Source organism: Podarcis erhardii (genome assembly GCF_964252035.2).
Source record: "Podarcis erhardii genome assembly, chromosome: 18".
NCBI classification, from domain to species: domain Eukaryota; kingdom Metazoa; phylum Chordata; class Lepidosauria; order Squamata; family Lacertidae; genus Podarcis; species Podarcis erhardii.
Window position 1 is genome coordinate 8,451,679 of NC_138516.1, and position 19,575 is coordinate 8,471,253.

Here is a 19,575-nt window from a genome sequence, read left to right on the forward strand (position 1 = left end):
TGCTTCCAAATACTACCGTATTTTTTGCTCTATAAGACTCACTTTTTCCCTCCTAAAAAGTAAGGGGAAATGTGTGTGCATCTTATGGAGCGAATGCAGGCTGCGCAGCTATCCCAGAAGCCAGAACAGCAAGAGGGATTGCTGCTTTCACCGTGCAGCGATCCCTCTTGCTGTTCTGGCTTCTGAGATTCAGAATATCTTTTTTCTTGTTTTCCTCCTCCAAAAACTAGGTGCGTCTTGTGGTCTGGTGCGTCTTATAGAGCGAAAAATACGGTACTTGCTGGGGAGATTCCCGAAGGAGGGGAGATATCCTGTTGCGCTCAGGGCATTCGGCCAGCCACTGCGATAACAGAACGCTGGCCTCATCCAGCAGCCGGGCTCCTCGCTGGACGGTGCATTTCTGCAACCCACTCTGTCTTCATCTTGCCGTTTCCTGGCACCAGCCCAGCCGCCCAGATTGCCAGCTTTCTCTCGTGGGCAGTGTGGCTGTGCAGAAAGGAAGAGGGCCAGGACCCAGAGGGAAAGGGCCGCGTGTCGACAAGCTCACAAGCCGCCCTCTGGCTGCCTCTCCCAGGCAAGAGTCCATTTCAAAATAAACGGGAGGCATTTTTATTTATTTTTTTGCTCAATGGACCCTGGCCAGCCTGCGGAGCTCTGCCAACCTCTTCCAGCGCCAAGGACGCCTCTTGGGGGCTGGTGGCCTTGCGCGTTTGGTTTCTTGGAGGATGGATGGCGGCTAACAGATTGAGGTTGAATCCTGACAAGACAGAAGGACTGTTTTGGGGGGACAGGGGGCGGGCAGGTGTGGGGGACTCCCTGGTCCTGAATGGGGTAACTGTGCCCCTGAAGGACCAGGTGCTCAGCCTGGGAGTCATTCTGGACTCACAGCAGTCCATGGAGGTGCAGGTCAATTCTGCGTCCAGGGCAGCTCCATCGGGTATGCAGGATGAGACCCTCCCTGCCCGCAGACTGTCTCTCCAGAGTGGTGAATGCTCTGGTTATCTCCCGCTTGGACTACTGCAATGCGCTCTCCGTGGGGCTACCTTTGAAGGTGACCTGGAAAATGCAATTAATCCAGAATGTGGCAGCTAGAACAGCTAAACAGCCTCAGTCCTGTATACCTGAAGGAGCGTCTCCACCCCCATCATTCTGCCCGGACACTGAGGTCCAAGTCCGAGGGCCTTCTGGCGGTTCCCTCCCTGCAAGAAGTGAGGTTACAGGGAACCAGACAGAGGGCCTTCTCGGTGGTGGCACCCGCCCTGTGGAACGCCCTCCCTTCCGATGTGAAGGAAATAAGCAGCTATCTTCTTTTTAAAAGACATCTGAAGGCAGCCCTGTTTAGGGAAGTTTTTAATATTTAATGCTGTATTGTTTTTAACATTTGATTGGAAGCCGCCCAGAGTGGCTGGGGAAGCTCAGCCAGATGGGCAGGGTATAAAGAAATTATTATTATTATTATTATTATTATTATTATTATTATTATTATTATTATTATTATTAGCCCTGCCTGCGGCCGAGGGGTCAAAGGGCGGCTGCTTGTCGCCCGTCCGATAATCCCGCCTGGAAAAGGCCCCTCGTCAGCCTGCGGCGCAGAAGAGCGTCGGCTAAATTACTGCAAACGCCGTTCCCCCGGCTTGTCTCGTCTTTTAAAGTTTATGACAGGATTATGGGTGGTTTTTGCAGGATCATAGCCAGGGGAGGAGGGGAGGGAAAGAACAACAATATCCACAGATGCCAATCCCCCCTTTGTGTTCCGCGTTTGGCTCCACCGCTCCCCCCCCCTTCCAGGATTATTATGAGCAAAATGCTTGTCGTAATCACAGAAGAGGGAAGGATTTGCAGGAGCATAAATAGCTCCGTTGGTAGAGCATAGAATGACAGAAATGTGGAGTTTGAAGGGACCCCAACAGCTCTTGGTCCGAGTCCAGCCCCTCCAGAGCAGGGGAAACCAAGCCTGGTCCAGTGGCGTAGCGTGGGTTGTCAGCACCCGGGGCAAGGCAAGTAATTTGCGCCCCCTAACCCGTGGATTTGCGCCCCCTAACCCGTGGATTTGCCCTAACCCCAGATGTTGCGCCCGGTGCGGCTGGCCCCCCCTGCACCCCCCACGCTACGCCACTGGCCTGGTCCATCGCCCCTATGACAGCCCTTAAGATATCAGAAGATGGCTATCATAGCTCCTCTCAGTCTCCCCTTTTCCAGGCTCAACACACTCAGCTCTTTCGACCGTCCCTCATACGGCTTGGTTTCCAGACCCTTGAACATCTTGGTCGCTCTCCTCTGGACACCTTCCAACTAGCTGACATCCTCACCAGGCTTTTAATCTCAGGGTTGTGGGTTCAAGTCCCACATTGGGTGAAAGATTCCTGCATTCCAAGGGGGGTTGGGCTGGATGACCCTCAGAGTCCCTTTCAACTCTACAATGATTTGACTCTATGAACCTGGGACCTTCAGCAAACAAGACAGACCGCTGCGAAGCTATGCGATGAAGGCCCTGTGTGAGTGTCTGGAGGCGGTTGGAGGATGGGTGGCGGCTAACAGATTGAGGTTGAATCCTGACAAGACAGGACTGTTTTGGGGGGGACAGGAGGTGGGCAGGAGTGGAGGACTCCCTGGTCCCGAATTGGGTGACTGTGCCCCTGAAGGACCAGGTGCGCAGCCTGGGGGTCATTTTGGACTCACAGCTGTCCATGGAGGCGCAGGTCAATTCTGTGTCCAGGGCAGCTCCATCTGGTACGCAGGATGAGACCCTCCCTGTCTGCAGACTGTCTCGCCAGAGTGGTGCATGCTCTGGTTATCTCCCGCTTGGACTACTGCAATGTGCTCTATATGGGGCTGCCTTTGAAGATGACCCGGAAACCACAACTAATCCAGAATGTGGCTACTAGACTGGGGACTGGGAGCAGCCACCGAGACCACATAACACTGGTCCTGAAAGACCTCCATTGGCTCCCAGTACGTTTCCGAGCACAATTCAAAGTGTTGGTGCTGACCTTTCAAGACCTCAATGGCCTCGGCCCAGTATCCCCAAAGGAGCATCTCCACCCCCATCGTCCAGCCCGGACACTGAGGTCCAGCGCCGAGGGCCTTCTGGCAGTTCCCTCCCTGCGAGAACTGAGGTTACAGAGAACCAGGCAGAGGGCCTTCTCGGTGGTGGTGCCCGCCCTGTGGAACGCCCTCCCATCAGATGTCAAGGAAATAAACAATGATCTGACCTTTAGAAGACATCTGAAGGCAGCCCTGTTTAGGAAAGTTTTTAATGACTGCTGTTTTATTCTGCTTTTGGTGTTCTGTTGGAAGCTACCCAGAGTGGCTGGGGAAACCTAGCCGGATGGGAGGGGTATAAATATCATCATCATCATCATCAACTTCCAATGGGATGTATTCCTTCGTCAATGGGTTCCAGGTCTACACCAAGGTATGTCCCACTAAGATCATTGCAGCTTATGCCCAGATGGATTTGAGTCCTATAGGACATTTGGTTCCCTAAACGGCAACCCCATATCTCAGCCTCTCCGAACCTGGTGCCCTCCGGATTTTTGGGACTATAGCCCCATCAGCCGCAGTCAGCGCAGCCATCAGAAATCCGCTTTGCAACAATGTGCCAATTAGTGAAACTGCATGCAATTAGATGTAGTTAGGATAAATTTGCAGAAAACACTGGCTTTTTAGAGGGGGGGGGGAATTCACAAACTGATATGGCGACTGAAATTCAAGGGTGGGGAAATAAACGAGAAACTGACAGGCCTAACAGCCCATAACCACCCGGGTTTTTAAATATATTTTTTTAAAAAGCCATTTATTCTTTCATTAGCAAAGCGTTCTTGTTTTCTTTAAAAGCTGCCTCCATCACACACATGAAACAAGGAAAGGGAAAAACAAGCCCTTACAATATCCCTTTAGACTCTTGACATTTCTCACTCTTTTTCTACCTGCTCCCTGGGAAGAGCTGTGGCCAAATACTAATTATACGTTAACAGGAGGAGAAAATTATTAATTTGTGTTTTCTTTTTTCTCCATAACAGCTGCGCCTATTTGATTCGGGGGAAGTGGGGGGGGGGGAACTCCCCTGTACAGAGAGCGGGAGGCTGGCCTTTTTACGAAAAAGAAAAGAGGGAAGGAAAAACAAAAAAAACCTAAAATAATTTGCTCTCTTTTTTTCCCCCCTCTGCGAAAACAAAAGCAGCCCTGTGGGGTTATGTACCAAGCAGGCATCAATCTAGATTTATTTTATTTCCCTCTTTCTTCCAGCCCCAAAGTAGAGCCGAAGATAATTTGTCGGAGATCTGAGTGCTATTTTCTTGGGCCAAAAGCACCCCCTGCGCCTGGCATTTCACCCGCCGCCAAGAAAGCCGGCGGTTGAAGTGGGTTTAGAAAGAGTGGGGTGAAGGTCGGTGCAGTTGGGGTCGGGGTCTAATAGACCTTTCACTGATTTGATCTCACGGGGAAAACATGCGGAAGGAAAGGTTTGTTCTTCCAGTTTCCCTGGAAAAGGTTTTGCATCGTCGCCATTACTATGAACATACAGTGGGACCTTGGTTCTCAAACGCTTTGGTTCCCAAATGCCTTGGTTGTCAAATGCCTTGGTTCTCAAACGCCTTGGTTCCCAGATGCTGAAAACCCAGAAGTAAGTGTTCTGGTTTTCGAACGTTTTTCGGAAGCTGAGCTTCCGATGCGGCTGTCGGCTATTGTTTCCAGGGCGCCTGCACCAATTAGAAGCCAAGATTTGGTTTTCGATCATTTCGGAAGTCAAACTGTATTCTGCCTTGGTCAGACCACACCTGGAGTCCTGTGCCAGTTCTGGGCACCACAATTTAAGGAGGAGATTGACAAGCTTGGAAGGTGTACAGAGGAGGGTGACCAAGATCATCAAGGGTCTGGAAGCCAAGCCTGATGAAGAACGGTCGAAGGAGCTGGGTATCTTTAGAGACTGAGAGGGGATATGCAGCGGCGTAGCGTGGGTTGTCAGCACCTGGGGCAAGGCAAGTAATTTGCGCCCCCTAACCCGGGGCAAAGGCAAGTAATTTGCGCCCCTAACCCCTAACCTGCCGCCGCTGCCAGCTTCTTCTCGCTGCTGCCTGGGCTGGGGTATTTACGGTAAGGTAGCCACGGCGGCGGCGGGGGGTCCGTGTCAGGTGATCTGAGGCGAGTTGCCGCTGGCGCTGCCGCCCAAACGACGCCGCTTGCCCAGAGGAGGAGGAGGGCAGAGAGGCGAGGAAAATGCAACATGGCCCAGCAGCTGCAGCAGCGGTGGTGGCGGGGCTGTGAGGAGGGGCTGCCTGATGCGCGGGGACCGCGGCGAGCGCTGAGAGCCGCTGCCTGCCGGACGCCTTCAGCCCGGAAGCGCGCACAGCTCGTCGGTTCCGCGAGACATGGGGCTCTGCTACAGACTGCGCCTGAGGCTCTTCGGCGACTCCGGAGGCGGCAAGCGCCCCCCCAGATGTTGCGCCCGGTGCGGCCGGCCCCCCTGCACCCCCCACGCTACGCCACTGGGGATATGACGGCCAGCTTCCAATAGGCTGTCACATGGAAGATGGAGAAACTTGTTTTCGGGTGCTCTGGAGGAAAAGACCTGAACCGATGGATTCAAGTTACGACAAAGGACTTTCCGACTAAACATCAGGAATAACTTTCTGACAGTAAGAGCTTGTGGTGGTTTTTAAGCAGAGGTTGTCGTGGATGCTTTCGCTGAGATTCCTGCATTGGACGGGGTTGGACTAGAATAGATGACTCAAGAGGTCCCTTCCAATTCTACAATTCTCAGAAAGTGCTCAGGTCTGACAGCCACCCAAAGACCCAAGTCCTCTACAAACATAGGGGAGGGTCTTCCTGAGTGAATTTCTTGTCTGCTTCACAGCTCCCCCAGCAGAGAGAGACAGTATATAAAGTAAATCATCATCATCATCATCATCATCATCATCATCATCATCTATTATTTAAACCCCACCCATCTGACTGGGTTTCCCCAGCCACTCTGGGTGGCTTCCAACAGAATATTAAAATAACCTATTAAACATTAAAAGCTTCCCTAAACAGGGCTGCCTTCAGATGTCGTCTAAAAGTCTGGTAGTTACTGTTCTCTTTGACATCTGATGGGAGGGTGTTCCACAGGGTGGGTGCCACCACCAAGAAGGCCCTCTGCCTGGTTCCCTGTAACTTGGCTTCTGGCAGGGAGGGGATAAAATAATAATTGACGAAACCCTGCATTTCTTAACTGCCTCGCCCACCCTCCCCCTAAAAAAACATGCGCTCTGGAAAAAGTGTTTTCTCTCAAATGGCGAGATTCAGAATGTATTTCGACATGGTTTCTGAGCCACGGATCCTGCCCTGGCTGGGAATAGCAGAGACCCAATCCCTGAATCGCGAATGCCAGATGGGTATGTACCGTATTTTTCGCTCTATAAGACGCTCCAGACCACAAGACGCACCTAGTTTTTGGAGAAGGAAAACAAGAAAAAAAAATATTCTGAATCTCAGAAGCCAGAACAGCAAGAGGGATCGCTGCGCAGTGAAAGCAGCGATCCCTCTTGCTGTTCTGGCTTCTGGGATAGCTGCGCAGCCTGCATTCGCTCCATAAGACGCACACACATTTCCCCTTACTTTTTAGGAGGGAAAAAGTGGGTCTTATAGAGCAAAAAATATGGTATTTGTGTGCAAATTTGAATCCTGGGATTTGCCAAAATGGCCCCCTGTAACCTGCAGAGGATCTTTCCGGTGTCCCCAGACGTCACTTACTTGTCGGCCGCACGTACACCTTCAGCTTTAAGCAGGGTTTGTCAACCAAGTTTGGTGGCGTTGCCGCTGCAAGAGACAAAAGGGGAGGAGGGAGAGGAGAGACAGAATGTCGTCACCCAAAAAAAAGCCATATGTGTCCTACATAAAGTTTCAATTTTACACATTTCCAAAATGCCGGGAGGGCAATTTTATAGGGTTATTTCTGAAGCCCCTGTTCTCAAATCCCCGCTCCGTTTCAGAATCCTATAGCCCCAAATGACACCAACGTTCTCAGGGTTTGGCTCCCTTCCTGAATTTTGCACCCTGAACAGAAACAGTGCAATGGGGTCAATTGTTTCCCTTCCACACTCTTTTTCATTTTGCTCAAACAACCCGTGTTTCAGGGCCGGCTGCCCTCACTGGGCGATTTGTGTAGGGCTGTCTCCGACAGAGGCCCTACTCAAGAGTCAGCCTTTTGAAATTCATGGACCCAAGGTACCATTTCCAGCAAGTTCCTTTTTCATCCCTGAACAGAGACAGCCTTGCCGTTACAATCCATGGCTTTGTAACTTTGAGGCTGGACTACTGTAATGCAAACTTGGTGGGGCCGCCCTCGGACCTGCTTCAGACGCCCTGGCTGGGGGAAAATGAAGGAGCCAGACTGCACCTACTACCAAGTCGTGTTCAAGATCCTTGTATCGATGTGCAAAGGGACGCAGGTGGCGCTGTGGGTTAAACCACAGAGCCTAGGACTTGCTGATCAGAAGGTTGGCGGTTCGAATCCCTGCGATGGGGTGAGCTCCCGTTGCTCGGTCCCTGCTCCTGCCAACCTAGCAGTTTGAAAGCTGTTTAACCTACAGCGCCACCCGTGTCCCACACCCTATATATAGAAATGAGCAAACCAATGATATTTTAGAGAGCAGGCGAGCAGGCGGGGCCCATGACTTACATCCTAGGAGCCTACACAACACAAAACACCGTTACTGGATGTAGGTTTTATTTTATTTGTTTTCTATCTTCTATTTTGGAAATGTACATCCAGTTTTTTCCCTTTAATTTTTTGGGGGGGCCCCGAAGAGAGTGAGGCCCTAGGCTAAAGCTTGTTTAGCTTATACAGTGGTACCTCAGGTTACAGACGCTTCAGGTTACAGACTCCGCTAACCAAGAAATAGTACCTCAGGTTAAGAACTTTGCTTCAGGATGAGAACAGAAATCGCGTGGCGGCAGCAAGAGGCCCCCTTAACTAAAGTGGTGCTTCAGGTTAAGAACTGTTTCAGGTTAAGAACGGACCTCCGGAACGAATTAAGTACATAACCAGAGGTACCACTGTATGTAAATCTGGCACTGCCAATATATCCTTTCCTGCTACATTCCCACACATAGGAGCACCGGAAGAGCTTGTCTTCTGGGCCGAGACTGAGTCCAGCATCCTATTCTCACAGCAGCCTACCAGATGTGTCCCCCCCCATGGGAAAGACCTCGCGCCGATTGCCGTTTGACCCGCAGATGTTGCCCAGCTCCTGCTAAGAAGCTTAGCCATCTCCGAGGTGCTTCCTCCGTTTCTTTAGCCGGGCGATTTGGGGAGGGGGGCGAACCCCACGCACAAAAGCTCCCGCTTTTAATACCGCATCTTTGATCAAACTGATGTCAAAAGTTGTCCGACCCCCAAGCGGGGCGCTTTTCTCTGCCGTACATCCTTGGACATGTTCGGATTTCCCCCAATAAAAACCTGACAAGGCAAATGATACGCTTCTGATAAGTCAGGAGAGGCGGGCGAAGAGAAGAGGAGGAGGAGGAGGAGGCCGGGTCGGTGTGAGAGAAAGAGCAAAAAAGTTTGCAATTAAAAGCTCAGGGTGGTGGGTGGGAACTCCCCGAGGCATGAAATTGGCCCGGATTAGGATGGACAGTTCGGCTGAGGGGCGGAAAGAAAAGGTGCATTTGAAAAGCACTTTTAGGGAAGCCGTGACTTGACAAGGTGGATTTTCCGTCTGTCCCTGAAGCAGATCGGCCTTGACAGTCCCGACTCGGGAGCCAGGCGGGGGACATCCTGTTTGAAGAAAAGGCCTTTGCTCGGAAGGGTCACCGAAAATTCGTGTTAACACCACGTTCAGACACTGATTTAAGAGCATTGCTTATCCGGGGAACTGTAGATTCAAGCGTTGGCCTCAGCTCATCTGCATCTATCCTTAACACTCCTTCTGAATGGAGAGGCGTTAAAGAAATGAAGAATCAGATTTTTAAAATAGTTACAGGCGAAACTCGAAAAATTAGAATATTGTGGGAAAGTTCCTTGATTTCAGGAATTCAACTGGAAAGGTGAAACTAATATATGATATAGACTCGTGACATGCAAAGCGAGATAGGTCAAGCCTTGATTTGTGATCATTGCCATGATCATGGCGTACAGCTGGTGAAAACCCCAAATTAACCATCTTAGGAAATTAGAATATTCTCCCAGAATATTCTCCCAGAATTCTCCCGTCTTTTTGTGTTGTTTTACAATGTATTAATCTGAAAAATTTCAATAAATATCTTAAAAAAAGAAAAGAAAATTAGAATATTCAAGGAAATCAGCAAAACAAGGATTGCAAGTCGAGCAAGATTGGACCTCTGAGAAGTAGAAGCACATCGCGCTTTGCATGTCACGAGTTGATCTCATAGTTTCACCATTCAAGTTGAATTCCTGAAATCAACGAACTTTCCCACGATATTCTAATTTTTCGAGTTTCACCTGTATATCGCGAAGAACTGCATTAGCAAAACCCACCAGGAACCTGACCTCACATATCTTGAAATTTCCTTCTTGGAGTTCACGACGGGACTCAAAAACTCTTAATTTAAATTCGCTCTGTCCTGCTTTATTTCATTTCATTGGATAATGTGTTCGACGTGGTTCTGGGTTTTATTTGAAACTTATCTAGAATCATAAAATTGCAGAGTTGGAAGGGTCCCAGCCCTCCGCAATGCAGGAATATGCTGCTCTGGATTGTAAAAATACAGACAAACTCCAAAGCGGTTTACAAAAAAAGATAAAACAATAATTATTCAGGTTGAAAGAACAATAAGCTTTTTTTTTTTTAAAAAAAAAAGACAGATTAAAACTCACATCGACTTAACATTTGGGCAGGCTCGTCTAACCAAAAATGTTTTTGCTTCTTAAATGCTGGTCCTTGTTGAAAACAATGAAGATTTGATCAAATAAAGAGACTTATTCACCTCTTGCAACCAGGAGGAAGAAAACAAGTGAGCTGGGAATTCAAAAGGGGGAGCCTTTGAAAGGATATATATGCTGTGAGGTTTGGATAGCGTTTGGATTTTTGCAATATCTTTCTATTTGCAGATACACACATTGGATGGGGATCTAATGATTGGGGTTTCTCAAAGAGGGAATGCTGTGGGAAAGCAATTTGGCATTTTCGTCCCTCCAAAATCCCCACAGATGCTGTGTCCATCTGGGGCAGTTTGGGGTGGAGTGAGGAACAGCAGGTCCCCCTTTTTAAAAAGCTCGTGGCCCCACTTTGCCGCTGGGAAGGGATGGGGAGAAACATTCCCTCCCTTGCGATGAGGAATTATGAGAAAATAAAAATGGCGGTGGCCGAAATATGGGTGTGGACACCATTTTGCACCTTGTCGTTATTCTCTTTTTAGGGCTGGCTCCCTGGTTTGAGGGGACACGGGTGGCGCTGTGGGTTAAACCACAGAGCCTAGGACTTGCTGATCAGAAGGTCAGCGTTTCGAATCCCCGCGACGGAGTGAGCTCCCGTTGCTCTGTCCCTGCTCTTGCCAACCTAGCAGTTTGAAAGCACGTCAAAGTGCAAGTAGATGAATAGGTACCGCTCCAGCGGGAAGGTAAACGGCATTTCCGTGCGCTGCTCTGGTTCGCCAGAAGCGGCTTAGTCCTGCTGGCCACATGACCCGGAAGCTGTACGCCGGCTCCCTCGGCCAATAAAGTGAGATAAGCGCCGCAACTCCAGAGTTGGCCACGACTGGACCTAATGGTCAGGGGTCCCTTTACCTTTTACCCTGGTTTTAGAAGACCGGGCGCAAATGGCGGGCTCCCTTCCGAGGAATGCGGGGTAGCCATTTATTTCCCACAATGCCCCGGGGCATGGCAAGGCCGGAGGAATTGTGGGGTGGTCCCCCTCTGTTTTGGGACCCCTCAGGGTGCCAGCACCCTGTCCGCTGCCCAAAGTCTCTGAGTGACATTATTACGAATCCAAAAACTAAAAAAAATCAGGTTTGGAGGTTTAGCAAAAGGATCTTGATCTGTTCCCACAGCTGAGCTCTGGCAAAACTTGTCTGAAGTTCATACCCCGCCCAGAAAACACATCCATGAGTAAAAGGAGAAGAGATGCGTCTATTTTGTGTCTCGGAGACTCGCGTGCGGTTCCTTGTTTTTGTTTTAAATTACATACCACTTGATTGTAAAAGGAAAGGAAGAATCAAAGCAGTTTCCCCTAAGAATAAAACAAAAAGAAATGGGGAAGGTACTTTCATGCACAAGGGATGTGGGTGGCGCTGTTAAGCCACAGAGCCTAGGACTTGCCGATCAGAAGGTCAGCGGTTCAAATCCCCGCGACGGAGTGAGCTCCCGTTGCTCAGTCCCTGCTCCTGCCAACCTAGCAGTTCAAAAGCAAGTCAAAGTGCAAGTAGATAAATAGGTATCATTCTGGCAGGAAGGTAAACGGCATTTCCGTGCGCTGCTCTGGTTCACCAGAAGCGGCTTAGTCCTGCTGGCCACATGAGCCGGAAGCTGTACGCCGGCTCCCTCAGCCAATAAAGCGAGATGAGCGCCGCAACCCCAGAGTCGGCCACGACTGGACCTAATGGTCAGGGGTCCCTTTACCTTACTTTCATGCACATATGGTGGGACTGTGTGAGGATACAAGAATTCTGGGATATAATATACAACAAACTCAAAAAGATCTTTAAATTCTTCTTCCAAAAAACCCCAGAAGCCTTTATGTCCACTGAAATAAAAAAAAACAACCCTTTAGAACCATCTTTATGTATGCAATTATGGCGGCTAGAATTTCAGTAGCAAAAAACTGGAGAGGTGACTCAATTGCTACAAAGCTTGACTGGTAGGTGAAGATGATAGAATACTTGGAACTTGCGAAAATGACTCGGAGAGTAAGAGGAAACTCAAACCAGAAAGTGTGTAAAGAGTGGATAACATTTAAAGAATATCTAAAACAATATTTTGAAAATGCACATCTCCCGACAGGTCTCAACTGAATCTTGAATATTAGGGAAAACTCTAAATGCAGGAAATTTTCTGGGTATGTAACAGATATAACAGGAAATGCGTAAAGGTTAAGAATATGTAGAAAGCACAATGAGGTGAACCAGAAGTCAAAAGTGTGTGTGATGTTAGACGATGTTTTTATTAGTTAATGTTTAGTCGTCATCAAGGTATTCCCTTTGTCTGTATTTTATATGTAAATTGTTTTGCAATAAAGTTTAAAAAAGAATAAAACAAAAGAATACAGTGGTACCTCGGGTTACATACGCTTCAGGTTACAGACTCCACTAACCCAGAAATAGTGCTTCAGGTTAAGAACTTTGCTTCAGGATGAGAACAGAAATTGTGCTCTGGCGGCGCGGCAGCAGCAGGAGGCCCATTAGCTAAAGTGGTGCTTCAGGTTAAGAACAGTTTCGGGTTAAGTACGGACCTCCGGAACGAATTAAGTACTTAACCCGAGGTACCACTGTACGTGTGTGTGTGTTTAAATATTCAAAGAATTAAAGCCAGCCGTAAACTAAAAACACGCTGGCGTTTTGTCGAAACAACAAATGTTTTTAGCAGGTACGAAAGAGTTCATCGAAGGTTCCTGGCCCGGATCAAGTGGCAGGGAGTTCCAAAGCTTATGTCGGTTTCTTGCAGATGCAGAACAGGGATTTATGCGGCAGCGCCAGGCTCAGGGTAGTTCAAAAAGTTCTTAAGATCTCCGGGAGATTCTGTCCGTGGTGCTACGCTTCGCTTGCTCGGGTTTTAAAAAACACTTTTTTGATTTAAATGCGTGTCGGCCCGATCTCCTCAGGGGGATGACGGCGGGGTGTAAAGAGTATTCTGAATAAATGGAAATAGCTGCGTCCTTAAAGGATGTCAGGGAAAGACCTCGTTTCTGAACAGAGGGCTGGCTTCTGCGGAGCTGACATTCCCTGGCAGCCCTGTTCCCAGGGGATTTCAATATTGTTCCCAGAGGCTTGCTGAGATATTGATGGCAACAATGTCGAGGGCTTCATTTTAATTCCCCTCCCCGCCTCCCTCTCTTCCCATCGCTTCTCATCTACACGCTCCCAACCCCGGGGGGGCTCAGAGGAGCGATATTGTCTCCCGGACAAGAAAACCCGACAATGGAGTGCTGATGTCACCTTTTGTCAGCTCGAGAGAGCGCGCTCCTCAATGGGGAGCCATTGAAGAGCCAAGAATGCCCTCATTTGCATAGCCACACCCCCTCTATCTGCATATCCCGCCATGGGGAGAGGGGGGGCACCCGTCTCCCGGAGCGAGGCCCGAGTGCAAAAGGCGGGCACCGAGAAACCTTTTAAAAAAGGGGTAAACAAAACAGGCAGCAATTCCTGATTTATGGTTGGCTGGCTGGCTGAAACCCTCTCCCAGGATAATAAAGGACCCCTGACCATTAGGTCCAGTTGTGGCCAACTCTGGGGTTGCGGTGCTCATCTCGCTTTATTGGCCAAGAGAGCCGGCGTACAGCTTCCAGGTCATGTGGCCAGCATAAACCACTTCTGGTGAACCAGAGCAGTGCACGGAAACGCCGTTTACCTTCCCACCAGAGTGGTACCTATTGATCTACTTGCGCTTTGATGTGCTTTCGAACTGCTAGGTTGGCAGGAGCAGGGACCGAGCAACGGGAACTCACGTCGTTGCGGGGATTCGAACCGCCAACATTCTGATCGGCAAGCTCAGTGGTTTTAGACCACAGCTATATGGTCATTTATGGACCTAATAGGTATCTAAAGCCATTTGCACATGTTGCCCTGCAACCAGTCCATGCAGAATGCAGGCACCCTATATATAGAAAGGAGCAAACCAGTGATATTTTAGGGAGCAGGCTAGCAGGAGGGGCCCATGACTTACATACTAGGAGCCTGCACAACACAAAACACTGTTGCTGTATGTGGGGTTGCGGCGCTCATCTCTGGGGGTTATCTCTGCGGTTTAACGCCGTTTATCTTCCCGCCGGAGTGATACCTATTTATCTACTTGCGCTTTGACGTGCTTTTGAATTGCTAGGTTGGCAGGAGCAGGGACCGAGCAACGGGAGCTCACCCCATCGCGGGGATTCGAACCGCCGACCTTCTGATCGGCAAGCCCTAGGCTCTGTGGTTTAACCCACAGCGCCACCCGTGTCTCCCAGGATTATATTTCGCAAATAAACTCCCGAACCGTTCTCCAGGAAGCCCTTTCTCTCCAGTGCCCAGACCTGAAGGCATCTTTCAACCACATTGGGCTGTTTGGGAGGTTGGAAAGCTGTGTGTGTGAAGGACTTTGCTTCCACGTACCCCCTAAAAAGTTCTTGTTTTTGTTAGGGTTGCCATACGTCCGGAATTTCCCAGAATACTGCTGTCAGAAGCAGTGTCTGGGCTGAAATCGCTCTTTTAAAAAATGTCCGGGAAAATCTGGACGTATGGCAACCCATTGTGGCAGTGTTGCTTCTGGCTCAAAAACTCCTTCTTTTGCTTTTGCGAATTTGCAAAATTGTGGGCAGAAAGACTTCTGGGAGAAGATTTATAACGAACTGAAAAAAATGTTGAAATATACATTTATTAAGAAACCAGAGGCCTTTCTTCTTGGAATAACAGGTTTAGAATTGCCCAAGAAAGATGTTAAATTATTTTTGTATGCCGCAACGGCCGCTCGAATATTACTTGCTAAAAATTGGAAAACACAAGAACTACCAACAGTGGAAGATTGGCAGATGAAGATGATGGACTTTTCGGAGCTAGCTGACCTGACTGGAAGAATCCGCGACCAGAAGGAGGAGGAGTTTCAAGAGGACTGGAGGAAATTCAAGGACTATTTGAATAAATACTGTAATATAAAAAAATAGAAACTACTTGAAAGAAACAAATAGGCCTAGGATAAATTAAGTTATAATTAAATAAATGGGATTCCGAATGTTAAGAAAAGTGAATAAGATGACTATAATTGGAAATTGTTTTAGTTTAATAATGATATTGGAAAGCTGTTACTTTTAATTACAAGGAAACTCAGAAGGGAGGGATTTGAGGAAGTCAACCAAGATGTTTAAAAGGTTAGATTTGTGAAGAATTAAGTTTGTTATTATTGTCTATTTGTTTATTTCCCCCCCCTTCCCCCACTTCATTTTTCTTTTTCCTTTTCTGTTTTTGTGTATCATTTTGCTTTGTGGTTTGTGTTATTACAGTGGAAAAATTTAATAAACATTTATTTTTTTAAAAAAAGTTGTGGGCAGAAAAACTCAATGACTTTGCCCCCCCCAAAGCAAAAAGATCAATAACTTTTCTGTCTCTGATCATAGCTTCCTCTTGTGAATTGCCTAATCGTCTTTTAAAGCGATTCAAGTCAGTGGCCGTTGCCGCCTGCTGTGGTGGTGAGTTCCACAGTTTAACTCTGTGCCACGTGAAGAAGTCCTTTCTTTTTTAGCTGCCCGGAATCTTCCAGCCCTCAACATCATCGGATGTTCCCTGAGGTACTAGTACAGTGGTACCTCGGGTTACATACGCTTCAGGTTACAGACTCCGCTAACCCAGAAATAGTGTTTCAGGTTAAGAACTTTGCTTCAGGATGAGAACAGAAATCGTGCTCTGGCGGCGCGGCAGCAGCAGGAGACACCATTAGCTAAAGTGGTGCTTCAGGTTAAGAACAGTTTCAGGATAAGAACGGACCTCCAGAATTAATTAAGTACTTAACCTGAGGTACCACTGTATTAAGGTCCGTATAGTTAAAGCTATGGTTTTCCCAGTAGTGATGTATGGAAGTGAAAGCTGGACTATAAAGAAGGCTGATGGCCGAAGAATGGATGCTTTTGAATTATGATGCTGGAGGAGACTCTTGAGAGTCCCATGGACTGCAAGAAGATCCAACCTCTCCATTCGGAAGGAAATCAGCCCTGAGTGCTCACTGGAAGGACAGATCCTGAAGCTGAGGCTCCAAGACTTGGGCCACCTCATGAGAAGAGAAGACTCCCTGGAAAAGACCCTGATGCTGGGAAAGATGGAGGGCACAAGGAGAAGGGGACGACAGAGGACAAGATGGTGGGACAGTGTTCTCGAAGCTACCAGCATGAGTTTGACCAAACTGCGGGAGGCAGTGGAAGACAGGAGGGCCTGGCGTGCTCTGGTCCAGGGGGTCACAAAGAGGCGGACACCACTAAACGACTAAACAACAACCACCACCACTGTATTGCGAGAGACGGGGGGGGGGGGAGAGATTTTCTCTGCTCTCTTCCTCCACCCACCACATCATGCATTTCGCAAAACTCTCGCCTCTCGCTTGCCTTTTCTCTGGACTAAAAAGTCCCTGTTGCTGCAACCTGACCATTCAGACTGCAGGAGGCCTGGTGCGCTGAGCACCGAATCTCCTCTATTAGCATGCAATAGGATTATCCATATGCCGGATTTATTTAAATTGGGGGCGGGCTTCCTTTTGGAAACCGCTCTGGGTGTGAGGAGCTGGCGTGAGGGCCAAGCCCGCATTTCCAACACAAATAGCTCACGGATCCTTAGTCTGCATATCATTAAAATAAGAGGGAGAGAGAGAAAAGAAAAAAGGGATAAATGGATTTCCCCCCTGTTGCATTCCTTTATTCTTTTGGAATTTCGGGCTTAATTTCCAAACCTAATTCCAGCCCGGCCAACCAATTATACATTGCAGTTAGACTGGGGGCTGGTGGGGGGGTCGGCAAACAAGATTGAATCAAGATCTCCTAGCACACGAACAGGCAATTTTTACGAACACGCCCGTGTCTTCCTTACCAAGGAAATCGTCTCCCATTCTTTTGGTCGACGAACTCAGAGTGCCTCTGAGAGTTTGCAGAGTTCCTGCCGCCAAGAAGAATGAAGGCGGTTTTTGGTTTAACTGCATCAGTGATTGGTGGGAGAACCCTGGCTCAGGGGCCAGATGCGGGCATCCGAGCTGTTTTATATGGCCCTCGGGACCCTCTTCAAATCCTGGGGACCAGTCACTATCTCTCAGCCAAACCTAAATTTATTGTATTACATTTATGCCCTCCCTTTGTTCCTCCAAGGAGACCCAGGGAGTGTACATGGTTCCCCCCTTTTAACCCCTACAACAACCCTGTGAGGTGTTGTTGTTGTTGTTTAGTCATTTAGTCGTGTGTGCCTCTTTGTGACCCCCTGGACCAGAGCACGCCAGGCCCTCCTGTCTTCCACTGCCTCCCGTGGTTTGGTCAAACTCATGTTGGCACCTTCGATAACACTGTCCCACCATCTCGTCCTCCGTCATCCCCTTCTCCTTGCGCCCTCCATCTTTCCCAACATCAGGGTCTTTTCCAGGGAGTCTTCTCTTCTCCTGAGGTGGCCAAAGTCTTAGAGCCTCAGCTTCAGGATCTGTCCTTCCAGTGAGCACTCAGGGCTAATTTCCTTCAGAACGGAGAGGTTGGATCTTCTTGCAGTCCATGGGACTCTCAAGAGTCTCCTCCAGCACCAGAATTCAAAAGAATCAATTCTTCGGCGATCAGCCTTCTTTATGGTCCAGCTCTCACTTCCATACATCACTGCTGGGAAAACCAGAGCTTTTACTATACGGACCTTTGTTGGCAAGGTGATGTCTCTGCTTTTTAAGATGCTGTCTAGGTTTGTCATTGCTTTTCTCCCAAGAAGCAGGGGTCTTTTAATTTCGTGGCTGCTGTCACCATCTGCAGTGATCATGGAGCCCAAGAAAGTAAAATCTCTCATATATTACTTTAATTCCAAAGCAAGAGGTAGATAGATTGGAAGTGAAAAATTATAGACCAATTTCATTATTAAATTGTGTTTGCAAATATTTTAGCAAGGAGAATGAAAGGTACACTATTGGAAATAATCCATCAATATCAAACAGGATTCCCCCCCAGGTCAACAAATGAAAGGAAATACTAGAAATATAATAAATATCATTGAGTATTTGGAAGTGAGAAACGATAAACAGGCAGCGTTGATGTTTATTGATGCGGAAAAAGCTTTTGACAATGTTTCATGGGCCTTTATGTTGTAGGCCCTAGAGCAGATGAACTTTGGAATGACATTTGTAAGAGGTATAGAGGCTATCTATTCTAAGCAAAAGGCGAGGTTGATAATTAATAATATTATTAGACGTAAAGGGACCCCTGATCATTAGGTCCAGTCGTGGACGACTCTGGGGTTGCGGCGCTTATCTCGCTTTACTGGCCGAGGGAGCCGGCGTACAGCTTCTGGGCCATGTGGCCAGCAGGACTAAGTCGCTTCTGGCGAACCAGAGCAGCGCACGGAAACGCCGTTTACCTTCCCGCCGGAGCGGTACCTATTTATCTACTTGCACTTTGACGTGCGTTAGACCATGGTGCTGATAACACCAAGGTTACAGGTTCGATCCCTGTATGGACCAGCTGCATATTCCTGCATTGCAGGGGGTTGGACTAGATGATCCTCAGGGTCCCTTCCAACTCTACAGTTCTAGGGACCAAGCAACGGGAGCTCACTCCGTCGCGGGGATTCAAACCGCCAACCTTCTGATCGGCAACCTCAGTGGTTTTAGACCACAGCTATATAGTCATTTATGGACCTAATAGGTATCTAAAGCCATTTGCACATGTTGCCCTGCAACCAGTCCATGAAGAATGCAGGCACCCTATATATAGAAAGGAGCAAAGCAGTGATATTTTAGGGAGCAGGCCAGCAGGTGGGGCCCATGACTTACATCCTAGGAGCCTACACAACACAAAACACTGTTGCTGCATGTGGCTTTTATTTTATTTGTTTTTTATATTATATTTTGGGAACGTACATCCATGTTTTTTTCCCTTTTAATTTTTTTGGGGGGCCCCCAAGAGAGTGGGGCCCTAAGCTATAGCTTGTTTAGCTTATACGTAAATCTATCACATGGGATGCGGGTGGTGCTGTGGGTTAAACCACAGAGCCTAGGACTTGCCGATCAGAAGGTCGGCAGTTCGAATCCCTGCAATGACGGGGTGAGCTCCCGTTGCTCGGTCCCAGCTCCTGCCAACCTAGCAGTTCGAAAGCACGTCAAAGTAGATCAATAGGTACTGCTCCGGCGGGAAGGCAAACGGCGTTTCCGTGCACTGCTCTGGCTTGCCAGAAGCGGCTCAGTCCTGCTGGCCACATGACCCGGAAGCTGTACGCCGGCTCCCTCGGCCCATAAACCAAGATGAGCACCGCAACCCTAGAGTCAGCCACGACTGGACCTAATGGTCAGGGGTCCCTTTACCTTTACTTAAATCTGACACTGTCCATCATTCGTCCTGGTCCTCCAATTCTGAGTAGGACTCTCTCTCTAACCTCCTCCTCCAGCCCCTCTGCAGTGAACATCTCAAAAGCCGAATAGCGACCCTCTTGTGGCCCCCCAAAAGTGTTGTTTAACCTTGACCTAGAACTGTTGAGCATAGCCCGGACGCTCATCTCGATTCCTGGAAGGTTAATAGAATTCCAATTTGCAAGCTGCAGAAGGAGGTAGTGTTCGTTCTTTCATGTCTGCTAAATACAGTGCCCTCAAAGAAACATAATTTGTAATGTTCCACATGACATGAATTCTAACCGGCTTTCGCCGTGATGAGTTTCACTATTTACTCCTGTGTAATCTTTCCCTAACGACATTAAAAAGAGAGAGTGAGAGGGACAGAGAGAGAGAGAGCTCGTGTC

At 48.5% G+C, this 19,575-nt stretch overlaps 1 protein-coding gene across 1 annotated transcript in view; it reads right to left on the reverse strand.

Annotated features, from left to right (window-relative positions):
* The window catches only part of EFNA2 (ephrin A2), a 170,951-nt gene that overhangs the window by 1,943 nt on the left and 149,433 nt on the right, over positions 1-19,575 (reverse strand). The window contains exon 4 of the mRNA XM_081846474.1: positions 6,733-6,798. Coding sequence (XP_081702600.1) covers positions 6,733-6,798 — 66 coding nt within the window. The remainder of the gene's footprint in view (positions 1-6,732; positions 6,799-19,575) is intronic.